The sequence below is a fragment of the Eucyclogobius newberryi genome, unplaced genomic scaffold (assembly GCF_026437365.1).
Source record: "Eucyclogobius newberryi isolate DKJ021-1_F unplaced genomic scaffold, fEucNew1.0.hap1 SCAF_1, whole genome shotgun sequence".
Classification (NCBI taxonomy): domain Eukaryota; kingdom Metazoa; phylum Chordata; class Actinopteri; order Gobiiformes; family Gobiidae; genus Eucyclogobius; species Eucyclogobius newberryi.
This window is the reverse complement of record NW_027315723.1, coordinates 53,725,279-53,737,959: the sequence shown is the minus strand read 5'-3', so window position 1 is coordinate 53,737,959 and position 12,681 is coordinate 53,725,279. Positions and strand designations below refer to the sequence as shown.

Here is a 12,681-nt window from a genome sequence, read left to right as displayed (position 1 = left end):
CCTTCTCCTGTTTGCTTTGTATTTGGAACCATTGGCCCAATTTATTTAACGATCCAAAACAATTCACAGTGTTACAATTGATGGGACGGAACATAAAGCTGCTGCAGATGATGTTCTTTTGTGTTTGACCAAACCAGACATTTTCATACACAAAGTGATGCTTTTTCTTCAAACGAAATTGGTCTAATGGTTCTGGTGCAATATTCTCCATCCATATAACTTTACTTTTGCCACTATTATCATTATTTTTCTTATTTTAGTTTTTTTTTCTATTCCTTATTAAGAATATAAGGGTTTTTTGTCTATAGGAGTTTTGTTTACAAGAGTTTTTCTATTAAGTGTTTTTTATAAGTTATCTGTTCTTTTACTTCTGTACTTACCTGCGTTGCAACACCGAAATGTCCCCATTGTGTGGACTAAAAAAGGCTTATCTTATCTTTGCTCCCTTTAAAGCCCTTTTGGCCCCTCTGCGGCCCCCTTTGGCCCCTCTGCGGCCCCCTTTGACCGCCCTTTGGCCCCTCTGCGGCCCTCTTTGGGCCCTCTGCAGTCCCCTTCCTTTGGCCCCTCTGCGGCCCCCTTTGGGCCCTCTGCAGTCCCCTTCCTTTGGCCCCTCTGCGGCCCCCCTTTGACCCCTCTGCGGCCCCCCTTTGACCCCTCTGCGGCCCCCCTTTGGCCTCTCTGCGGCCCCTCTGCGGCCCCCTTTGACCGCCCTTTGGCCCCTCTGCGGCCCCCTTTGGACCCTCTGCAGTCCCCTTCCTTTGGCCCCTCTGCGGCCCCCCTTTGACCCCTCTGCGGCCCCCTTTGGCCCCTCTGCGGTCCCCTTTGGCCTCTCTGCGGCCCCTCTGCGGTCCCCTTCGGCCCCTCTGCGACCCCCCTGCGGCCCCCCTTTGACCCCTCTGCGATCCCCTTCGGCCCCTCTGCGGTCCCCTTTAGCCCCTCTGCGGCCCCCTTTGGCCACTCTGTGTCCCCTTTGGCCCCTCTGCGGTCCCCTTTGGCCCATCTGCGGTCCTCTTTGGTCCTGGCCCTCTTTGGCCCCTCTGCGGTCCCCTTTGGCCCCTGTAGACCTGTGGGTTCTCACCTTCCTCGTCTGAGTCAAAGCCAAAGAGGTTGGAGCACTTCTGCTGGAGATGCCACTGCAGCTCGTGGTCGCTGCTGAAGGTGGTGAAGCAGTTGGCACATCGTTGTCGTTGCAGGAGGACCTGCGCTGTGGCCTCGGGGCTCTTTTGGACTTTCCGAGACGACCCAAAGAACATTGACATATCCTTTCGGCGCTTGGGCATGACGGTGAACTTCTCTTCCAGGTAAGCGGTTGCTGGCAGACGCATGTACGGTTTCTTCTTGTATTCGCTCAAAGCTTTTTCAAATGTGGCCAATGGACTTTCCTCCTCCACTGGCACAACAAAGTCATATATAGTCTGGTCTTTTAAGCAGGTTTCATCTTTTTCTTTCTTTGGGACTTTAGGTTTAACATCTCTATCAACATATTTGCTCTTAGAATTGGCCGCCTCCTCTGTACTACTGTAGGCTTCAGTAGGGTTAGGCTCACCGTTGACTTCACTGGAGCTGGACACTTCAGGATAAGTGGATGTTTTTGTCACTATTTGCTGAGCTGTTGATTGTTGCTTGTCATTTTTTATTGTATTTTTAGTTTTCTTCTCAATTTTGGATTTCTTTTTAACACCTTTGTTTGTTGAACGGGATTTCACTTTGACATCCACTATATTTGTCCTTCTCCTTTTGACCCCTTTGCCCTTCTCTGTTGGTGTTCTGTTCACGTTGAGGGTGGATGCTGAGTCTGCACTTGGGTTAGGGTTAGGTACGGTCTTTCCTTCACTAGTGGAAGTTGGTACAGCCGATGCTGACGCGACCTCAATGGTTGGAGTTTCAGATTTGACCTTTATAGAGACTGCTGCATTAACAACTTCCTTTTTCCTTTTTGAAGCACCGTCTTTACACTCATTCTCAATTTTGTCCTTTTTTGATTTGACCAAAGTTTTAAGTGCAGATAAAATGTCATTTTTGTTGCCCAATTTTGGCCTGTTTCTCTTTTCAACCCCCACAGACGTCTCAAAGATCTCCATGGAGTCCCCTTCAGCTGTTGTGGACTCTGGACCTTTGCACTGTTCAGTTTTGGAGGTGAGGGCAGAAGATGGGACATGCTGGTCACTCGCAGCCAAATGTGTACTTTCCATCTTGTCCAGCATTAAATCTGTCGTAATCTTCTCATGCGTTTTCATTTCAGTCATGCTTTCAAATGCAGTGTCATTGGTTTTACCCATGGAAGCATCTGCTCTTTTTTTTGGTACATTCTCTTTATTTAAATCTTGCATAAATTCTGCTTTAGGTTGGACAGTTGTGAGATCTGGTGGCTCTGTGGTTCCAACTCTTGATTCAGCAGCATTTTGTGGAGGAGCTACATTTGGTTCTACAGGGGGATTACTGGGGGGAATTGAAGAGAAAACTGTGGCTGCCATGTTGGAAATCTCATCTTCAGTAACCTTTTCGAGCACTACTTCATTTAAAATATCTGCATTTACAATGGTAGTGTGGTTTAGAGCGATGGTTTCTGAAGAGTTCTTCTCTAGCTCTAAATGTTCTATCTCAGCTGCTGCTTCTGGCTCACATTTTTCAGCTCTGAATGACATTTGTTTTTCAGAGGATTCTGTAGTCAAATTTTCCACTTCTACATGCTGAACTAATGTGGGTTCTTCCCTCGTGGAGTTTGCCATGATGCTCAGAGTCTCCTCAGAACATGTCGTCTGCTCCAGCTCGTCTGATGTGTCCTTCGAGGACCGAGTATCCCTGACCGGTGCCATACTGTCAATCAGGTTTGTTTGAAGCATATTTGCATTTTCCTCTGTGACATGACTAGTCACAGATACTGCCAGATTCTCAGCATTTGCGGCAGATTTAGTCTTTTCTGAGTTTGGTAAACTTGTTTTTCTTTTTTCAGGCTTCCTTGTTGAGCTGATCCCAGCGACCTTCTGGGGGTCTTTCACTTTTCCCTCTGGTCTAGTTTGGATTCCATCTGTATTATTCTTCTCTTCTTTTCTTTGATGGACTATTGAAGCTCTTGATTCTTTTTCTGACTCAACGCTTTTGTCATGATTGTTTTGAGAGTTCTTTGCTTGTCTTTGAGGAAGCACTTTACTACTTAAGCCTTCTTTTGATTTGTTTCCCTTCTTTTGTAATGAGTGCCTCAATTTGTTTTTTGGTTTTCCAACAGAAGTCACCATTTTGTGAGTTACTTGCTGTGCCAGGTTGTTCTTGGCAAATTGCCTGTTTCTAAACCTTTGCAAAAGCCTTGTAGCTACAGCAGACTGTGCAGAGAACTTCTTTTTTGGACCTGTGAAATATTTTGTCTTATTTGTGTCATTAGAATGTGATTTGTAGATGGAAATGGAAGAAACCTTTTTATTTGACTTGTTCTTTATAGTTTGATCTTCCTTTTTGTCTTGCTTTGCCTGCGTCTTCTCTGGCTCGTCATGCCTCGGGGCTGTGGACCTTTTGGAGTAGTGGTCCTTCTCGTGCAGGATGAGTTGCCATAGACAAATGAAGAGCTTGGGGCAGCCAGGGAGGCAGCACATGGCCTGCAGCGGGCTGTGCTTTCTAGCATGTCGTCTCATCTCAATTGTAGTTTTAAACCTGGCAGTGCACCCTTTATGAGGACAAGGATGTCTTGGAACAAATCTGTGTCTTTCTACATGATGCTGGAAGTGCTCAAAGCTGTACAATACTCGTTTACAAATGCTACACTTGTTGTTGGTCATGGAAAAAGCTAACTCCAGAGGACTTGTGTCAGAGTAGTGGTCTTCCAGTCCGTGGTACACAAAAAGCGCTACTTGTTTTTTAACAGTGAACCACTGGCATCCGTCCACTGGGCAGCACAATTTCTCCTGAAAATCAATGTTTTTGTTGCTTTCGGCTTGTTTGATTAGTATAGATTTTCTTTTATCTTTTAGTTCACAAGAATTGACCGATGGTTCCTCTTTCTCAACTTCAGGAGGCTCGCACGGACTGTGATCACTTTCAATATTTGTATCCATTTCACCACTTCTTTGTCGTAGCCTTGTTTTTGTAATTAAACTGTTTCTGACATTGTCTTTCCTTGTTCCAATATGACCGTTCACTTTAGCTAATACGGCTTTACTCCTCAAGTCCTTGGAAATGTCTTTGTCTTGTTTCATAGTAGGTCTAAATTTGGAGCCAGACCTTAATTTTCTGACTGGCGGAGTTGGTTTCTTTTCCTTGCCTCGTCCCTTTTCTTCTAACACAGTTTTGAGTTTGCCTGATGTTTTAACTTTCCCTGTTTTATGTTTATCTCTGGTGCTGGATTTGTCTGGGGACTTGATGGCCGCTGGGTTTTGGAGCTTCTTGAGCTTCTCCAGGTGATTAGACATGTGGATCATTGCTTTGAGGTTGCTTCTGAAGATCACTCCGCAGAACATGCACTCGTCTTTGCGATAGTGAAACATGGCATGTGCTACCAATAGACGCCCTTTAATCTCTTTGTGACAGAAGTGGCAACAAAATTCCAGTTTGGATTCTTCACATTCTGGCTCTGTTGGATCACAACCATCATATTCCAAAGTTGAATTTAATGGTAGAGCAGACTTGGGCAAAGACTTGACATCATCCTCCACATCTTTAGACCCTGTAGGCACACGGTTAACCTCCACTGCATGTTTACGGTCCTGCTGATTTTGGGCCATTTTAGTTTTGACCTCTGTTTCTAATGTTAAACATGACAAGTTGTTTGTATTGTCCATTCTTATTTGAGAGTCAATATTTTTGTCTTCCAAGTCAGGTATACTGCCATCTTCCACTGGTGATTTGTCTTTTGGTCCTATTGGACTATTTTCTGTTACATTACTTGTAACAGTAGAAGATTGATGCGCTGGCTCCTCATTGGTAGAGATGGGAGGAAGTGAACTAATTATTTGATCTTTCGTTTTCTCTGGTGAAGGCATTTTGGAGGTCGTGCTTGTAATATGTTCTGTAGTGTGTGTTTTCTCTAGTCTTGGGGAGTGCCTGTTTTTCTGAGCGGCGACTTTGACTTCCAGCTCCTCAGCCGACTCCACAACAGCTGCCAATGAGGCCGATCGAGTGACTTTGGGTTCATTGGCTGCCTCTGCATCATTTGTGACAGACGTTTTTTCGTGCAGCTCGCATTCTTCTCTCGAGCTCTTTAGAATAGCGTCAGTCACTTGAGGCCTTTGTGACAAGATGGTGACTTTCATCTCCACTGTGGGTTTATCACTGAGCTGCACCGTCTTTGAAGCATCTATTTGTCCTGAAGAGCATGTTATAGTTGAAGACGAGCATTGAGTTTTAGTCCAAATCTTTTTCCCCTTTGGTTTAGGGGCGTAACAATGTAGCATTTGAAAGAAAGAGGCTGCGTCTTGTGCTTTGAGTATCACTTCATCTCTATAGCTGGCTCTCTCTGGCAACGTTTCAGAGGGGACTTTGAGAGTCGGCTTGTAAAACAACCTTTGGGGCAGTCCACTGTGTCTGTTGCAGGGTTCATTTGTAAATGTAGCCAAAAGTTCATTATCTGGCATTGACAGCTCCAAAACAACCTGTGGAGCAGTGGAGGCAGTCTGGGAATCAACTGGCACTTCTTTTGGTCGTTTCTTCTCATTTTCCAAGTTTATTTCAGATTTCACTTTCTCTTTTGTGTCGTCTTTGCTTGCAACAGTCCTCTTTCTAAGAGGCAAGTATGGTAAACTTAGATATGGCCTTCTCTCTAGAGGAGCATTCTTATCTAAAGTTCCTGAGTCTTCCAGAAGCCATTTGGGAGTCCTGATCATACGTTTGGCTGGGGTTCTTTCAGAAAGCCTTGTGGTGCGTCTGTTTTCCCTGTAATCCAAAGCTCTGTTGTGGTGTGATCTGTCCAGGTGCCATAACGAGGAGCGTCGCATCGGTTCAGAAGACGTGTTCTTCCATTGCTTTGCACCGTGGTTTCCTTTCTTTTTCAGAGGGAGGTGTTTATTTATTCGTGGTCTTCCAACTTTCTTTGCAGGTGCTTTATCTTTATATTTTGTGCCCTTGTGATGTTGATGGTCTCCTTTATGTTTGTTCTTTTTCTTGGCCCCAGCATTTTCCTTGGTGCATTTCGATTTGCTTGATGATAAAATGGCCTCTTTGCGGCAGTAGTTGGGGACCCATTTTTCTTCCATGATTTCTTCCAAAGCAGCACTCAACACTTTTTCATTCATAAGTTTCAAACAGTTAGTTCTCAAAGCAATAAGGTTCCAAAACTCTGGGTCAAAGTATAAATCCTTCTTCAGTGCCTAAGCAAAACAAAACACAATATCATCAATTTCTACACCGACATATCCACACCAGAAGGCTGTTTCATAAAACTGGTTTACTTTCTAAGCTAGACTCAAAAGTGTGACTTTGTTGTCATTTGGGTTTCCAAAGGCCAAGTCTCCCTTAGTCGCTAAGGCCATTTAGACTGGGAACTTAAGACTGGACTGGAGCAGACTTAAAAGTCTGAACTTTGTGTACGTTATACTTTCATTAATTCCTCTTCCTTCTCTTTTTTCTTTGATTGTGTCAGACCAAACACAAGTGTATGTCTTTAATGTGGAGCATCTTTGCTCCTCGTGTCTTATTAAGTGAGACTGGGCTGACCGGGAAAGTCCTGAATGAGATTGATGTGACGGATGAAGCCTACACTCCTGTATTTATGCTCAGTCAAGAGACAAGTCGGGCAGAAAGTCTGGCTTTACAAAACAAGTTTGATGAAACGAGCCTCTGGGTGTTACATTTGAAAAGACACTTACCTGCAGTGTTTCAAAACGAACACGATTTCCAATGGGGCAGCAGTCCACATAATATTCCTGATCAGGATGCATATATAGAATGTATACTCTCTTATAGGCCTCGACAGAGCGCTCCAGAAAGAACACGAGAAGGGCACAGGCTCTGCAGATTTCCAAGTCCTGGGGCATGAGGCTTGCCATCGTTTTGTAAATCAGAGACTTTGTGATGACATCACAGGGAAGGCAAGAGCGCAGTGCATTAGCACAAAGCTCCACACAAAACTGTACACCATCTTCACTCAACTGGAAAAAGACATGAAGAGTAAGTATAACATTGAAACATGTATAAGAAACTTTTTCTGAAAGTAGCTCACCTCATATATTAGGACTCGAATGAATGGAAAAATAGCATTGACATTGGCGGCAGATAAAATCAGCCGTTCGCACTCTTCAAGTAGAACTGCTTTTGATGTTTTTAATCGACTGTGAAGTCTGCCCCATATAGAAACCAAGTCACTGAAAAATAAAACCATTTAAAACCAAAACATAAAATAAAATCCATACCTAAAAATACTAAAGTGAAAAATAGTCTTACCACAAAAAGTGCATGTCTCCTCTGCGCAGCTGCAGAGAGAGAAAAGCTCTGCTGAAGCCCAGTAGCAACTCATCCTTTTCTTCACTCTCCAAACTACAGAGGAAATGCACTGCATCCTTCCCTCTGAAGTCTGCAAGCTGAGTAACCAAGAACAAGTACAGCACTTAACACAGAATAGGGGAAGATCAAAAGGTGAAGGTAAATCGGTAAATTAAACTAACCTCCTCTAGTAGGCCCTCGTGGTGTGCTGCTTTATAAAGCCCGGTGAGGTAGACCTGGTAAAAGAACAAGTGCTGCCCGACAGAGGGATGCTGAGCACAACACTTGGCCAGGGCCTGAGCCTCAGAAAGCCGCTGACAGGACAGAAGGTAGCGTACCCGCAACTCCAAGAAAACTGGAGGCTCAGAGCTGATGCATTCCTCCACTATGAGAAACCAGAAATCACAAGTTATGCAAAAACAGAAAAAAAAAATGCAGCACAATGCTACACTCTGTAGAGAGCAGCGGTCACCAGCCAACCCTAACCCCAACCCCAACCCCAACCCTAACCCTGTAACTCCCTGCTTGCAGCGTGTCCTAAAAGCTCCATAAAAAGCTTTCAACTGGTTCAAAATGCAGCAGCAAGATTACTAACAGGAACAAAAAGAAGAGAGCACATTACGCCAGTGCTGGAGTCTCTTCACTGGCTCCCCGTCGAGTCTAGAATCAAATTCAAAATTCTACTCTTGATCTACAAAGCCATAAATGACATGGCCCCATCCTACCTCAAAGATGCTATAGAACCATATCATCCAAACAGAGCTCTTCGCTCTCAGAATGCTGGCCTTCTGGTGGTGCCAAGAGTCTCTAAAAGTACTGTAGGAGGTAGAGCGTTTAGCTACCAAGCCCCTGTGTTATGGAATCAGCTCCCGACCCATGTTAAATCTGCTGACACAGTCTCTTCATTTAAGTCCAGGCTTAAAACGTTCCTCTTCGAAATCGCTTATGGTCAGAGTAGTTAGGAACAGAAAGATAAACCCACAGCTTCAGCTACGCTGCCCTAGGAGTAACTATGCTGGGGGAAGTATGACAGCTTGAGCACTGTCCTCTTCTTCTTCTGACTACTTATGCTATCAAACAATATTTATTTTTTGATTCCACTTGCAAACTGTTCACCGCCTTCTTTTTCTTTCTCTCACTCCTGAGGACCTGTGGACCCAGATGCCCCTCTCCTGGTGAAGTGGTCCCTGCCCTGTGTGGACGGTCCCTCATCTGCCTGAAGAGTGGCTCCAGTTCGCCTCAGTCGGTCCCTCATCTGCCTGAAGAGTGGGTCCAGCTCGCCTCCGACGGTCCCTCTTCTGCCTGAAGAGTGGGTCCAGCTCGACTCAGACGGTCCCTCTTCTGCCTGAAGAGTGGCTCCAGCTCGACTCAGACGGTCCCTCTTCTGCCTGAAGAGTGGGTCCAGCTCCAGTCTCCTCGTGTCCGTCTGTCCGTCTGTGAGAGTCGGATCTCTCCTTCACTGGAACTCCTCCAGGTTTCTACGCTTTTTTCCCAAAGAGGTTTTTTTTTGTAGTTTTTCCTGGCCGAGAAGAAGAGTCTAAGGACAGAGGACCCTGGGACATCGTCCCTCGCCACCACAGACATTGTCTGACTTCATCGCCACCACAGACATTGTTGATTCATTTCTCCCTGTGGCCCTCAGAGGCAACTGTTGTTGTGATTTTGGGCCTTACAAAAATAAATTGATTTGATTTGATTTGATTAACCCTGGTCGATCTCAGATGCAGCAAAGCCCTATTTCTATCAAGTTTATTCTCTGGTGTACAAATGACTGTGGACAAGTGCTGAACGACCAGATCCTTACACTCAGGGGTCAACACTAGCTTCAAGCAGCCAGAGAACATTCGCCCCTCCCTTGAGCGTTACCATGGTAATAACTGATTTAATAATTAGAAGCGCTACAACTGAGAAGATGATAAGCTTCTATTAATTAACCTATTTAGTTGTGGCCACTATATTGTACTTTCAAAATGACCAACAGTAAGCAACTGTATCATATTATTTCTTAAAACTAACACATTTCTCCATTTTACATTACAGGTTTATACATTTTAATGCAATGTTATTATTAGGCTATTAAAGTGTAGGCCTATAATACGTGTTTCTGTTATTCCGCCTCGCCCACTTTTTCCTTTTTCCCACTTATCAACACTTCCGTTGGTTTAAATGGAGAAAGGGGGACACTAAAATATGTTATGATCAAGAATGGTTTGTGTAAAATATCCATTGTTCATTTGACCAACAAGTCAACAATGCAGCGATTCCCTGGGCGGCCTGAAAATGTTTTTATAGTCTATGTGGACTATAGTCTAACCCTAACCCATTTCTCTGGAGGTACTGACAATAATAATAATAATAAATCCTAATATAAATCTAAGAGAGGAAGATCTTAGGGCTTTGCTCAGCTAAAAGTATCCAGCCAGATGAAAAAGGTGGATGACCGTTGGTATTGAGTGAAGAAAATGGCGAGCTTTACCTTCTGTCTGAGGTAAAGAGGATTCACTGAGAATGGCGTGTAAAGTTTTGTTTGCCCAAGGCCCACCAGATTTGAGAAATCGCTCCACCTGAAGCAAGTGAACATTCTGATACTTGGAAAGGCCTGAGCAGCATTCCTGAATAGAACAGACAAAATAAGTGAATAATTCTCTTGTACTTTGTCTAGTCAAGATCGTTGATGTGTTTACCTGGAATGTAACTGTGATCTTTTGTAAAGGGTCTTGATAAAAGTCCTTCTGGTCAAAGAAAAGCAGCAACTCAAAAATACTTCTGTAGAGGACATAAATATGTGTTCATGTCGTCAGTCAGTCATCAAACACGATGATCAGGTACATGAAAACGTGTTACTCACAAGGCAAGACTGCTGAGTGTACGGAGCACATGATCACAGTTCAGTGTGAAGAACACTGAAGCCTGGGTGAAGCAGCAGAAGGCCCTCTCCAGGATCCGGAGCTGTGGCAGTGGCACCTTCCAGCGTGACACGTAATATTCCACCAGCTGCAGACGCACAAACAAACAAACAAACAAACACAGATGTAGAACGTGATGGGGCTGTGCATATGTTCACCTGCCACACTCTTTCACAAACACTAAGAGTGCACACTCTGCACATATTGGATAAAAGCTTCCTGTAACATGTCGACAGGACTCAAAATAGATGCGTTTAATCCGTCACATAAATATACCATAAGAAGTGACCAATGCAATGTACAGCACATATCACATGGAACTATTATAAGGACTTCGATCCATGAAACCCACACGTCATTATGAACCAGAACCTCTGCTAAAAGTGGACATTTCCAGCAGGTTTCATCCCAGTGCACTTATATTTAAATACATTTGGAAACGTGCACTTATATTTAAATACATTTGGAAACGTGCACTTATACTTAAATACACTTGGTGATTAGTATAGAAAAGAACTACGTTTAGCACAAAATAAACTTCGACAGTTAGCCAAACAGTAGCATTATCAAAAGCGTTTGATTAAAAATAACTAAATGTATTGGATAATTAAGCCAATGCAAAGTGTGCACTGATTAGGAGCCAGTGATACCATTAGTTTGGGTGAAACTGCAGCTCGCTGGGTCTAATCAGATCAATAGCATTGTTAGCTAGCTAGCTTAGCCGTGTAGTTAGCTTTTTGGCACTTTAAACAGTGTATTAACTACAAGTCACTGCTACAACCGTGTGTAGAAGTGAGCACCATTTGGTAAAAGTCACGGGCCTGTTGTGTTTGTGCACATACATCGACACTATCTGGACTTGTTAGCTTCAGTGCTACAAGTAGCGTTCTGGTGCGTTCTGGTGCGTTCTGGGGGAGGGGAGTCGCTAACAACACTCACAGCCTGTCACGGCTCTAAAACCATACTTCTTACCTTGCAAAATCTCGAACAAAAAGGTTTGCTATCGGTTTGTAAATCCTTGTACGTGAATCGGCTGAGCAAAGTCTGCAGTTGTTGTTCGAGCCTGGTCAGGTCGTACCCAGTGCCCTGCTCCGCCATACTGTGTGTGCAGCCCCGCTCGTAGCTCCGGCTGCGACTGCGACTGCAAACCCAAACCTACTGTGTGTGCAGCCCTGCTCGTAGCTCCGGCTGCGACTGCGACTGCAAACCCAAACCTACTGTGTGTGCAGCCCTGCTCGTAGCTCCGGCTGCGACTGCGACTGCAAACCCAAACCTACTGTGTGTGCAGCCCTGCTCGTAGCTCCGGCTGCGACTGCGACTGCGGCTGCAAACCTACTGTGTGTGCAGCCCTGCTCGTAGCTCCGGCTGCGGCTGCAAACCCAAACCTACTGTGTGTGCAGCCCTGCTCGTAGCTCCGGCTGCGACTGCGACTGCGGCTGCAAACCTACTGTGTGTGCAGCCCTGCTCGTAGCTCCGGCTGCGACTGTGGCTGCAAACCCTAACGCTACCGTGTGTGCAGCCCTGCTCGTAGCTCCGGCTGCGACTGCGACTGCAAACCTACTGTGTGTGCAGCTCTGCTCGTAGCTCCGGCTGCGACTGCGACTGCGGCTGCAAACACTAACCCTACTGTGTGTGCAGCCCTGCTCGTAGCTCCGGCTGCGACTGCAAACCCAAACCTACTGTGTTTGCAGCCCTGCTCGTAGCTCCGGCTGCGACTGCAAACACTAACCCTACTGTGTGTGCAGCCCTGCTCGTAGCTCCGGCTGCGACTGCGGCTGCAAACACTAACCCTACTGTGTGTGCAGCCCTGCTCGTAGCTCCGGCTGCGGCTGCAAACCCAAACCTACTGTGTTTGCAGCCCTGCTCATAGCTCCGGCTGCGACTGTGGCTGCGGCTGCAAACCCTAACCCTACTGTGTTTGCAGCCCTGCTCGTAGCTCCGGCTGCGACTGTGGCTGCAAACCCTAACGCTACAGTGTGTGCAGCCCTGCTCGTAGCTCCGACTGCGACTGCAAATCCAAACCTACTGTGTGTGCAGCCCTGCTCGTAGCTCCGACTGCGACTGCAAACCCAAACCTACTGTGTTTGCAGCCCTGCTCATGGCTCCGGCTGCGACTGTGGCTGCGGCTGCAAACCCTAACCCTACTGTGTTTGCAGCCCTGCTCGTAGCTCCGGCTGCGACTGCGACTGCAAACCTACTGTGTGTGCAGCTCTGCTCATAGCTCCGGCTGCGACTGCAAACCTTAACCCTACTGTGTGTGTAGCCCTGCTCGTAGCTCCGGCTGCGACTGCGACTGCGGCTGCAAACACTAACCCTACTGTGTGTGCAGCCCTGCTCGTAGCTCCGGCTGCGACTGCAAACCCAAACCTAC

The 12,681-nt window shown here is 45.9% G+C and overlaps 1 protein-coding gene across 1 annotated transcript; it reads right to left on the bottom strand.

The window, feature by feature from the left end:
* Window positions 1–929: 929 nt before the first annotated feature.
* Window positions 930–11,449, bottom strand: LOC140364268 (uncharacterized). Its single transcript, XM_072450365.1, has 9 exons — window positions 11,283–11,449; window positions 10,253–10,398; window positions 10,089–10,170; window positions 9,881–10,016; window positions 7,587–7,789; window positions 7,366–7,502; window positions 7,145–7,286; window positions 6,792–7,073; window positions 930–6,293 (listed from the first exon to the last, which is right to left on the bottom strand). Exons 1-9 carry the CDS (start codon window positions 11,406–11,408, stop codon window positions 930–932), a joined length of 6,618 nt encoding a protein of 2,205 aa, XP_072306466.1. The 5' UTR covers window positions 11,409–11,449.
* Window positions 11,450–12,681: the final 1,232 nt, after the last annotated feature.

What these genes read in the sequence shown, in the direction of transcription:
- LOC140364268 (XM_072450365.1), bottom strand. Translation starts at nt 11,408, where the DNA reads ATGGCGGAGCAGGGCACTGGGTACGACCTGACCAGGCTCGAACAACAA. An exon ending in TTTGTTCGAGATTTTGCAAG is followed by an intron (nt 10,399 to 11,282) that starts GTAAGAAGTATG and finishes GTGCGTCTGCAG; the next exon opens with CTGGTGGAATATTACGTGTC. An exon ending in TTCGTTTTGAAACACTGCAG is followed by an intron (nt 6,294 to 6,791) that starts GTAAGTGTCTTT and finishes TGTTTTGCTTAG; the next exon opens with GCACTGAAGAAGGATTTATA.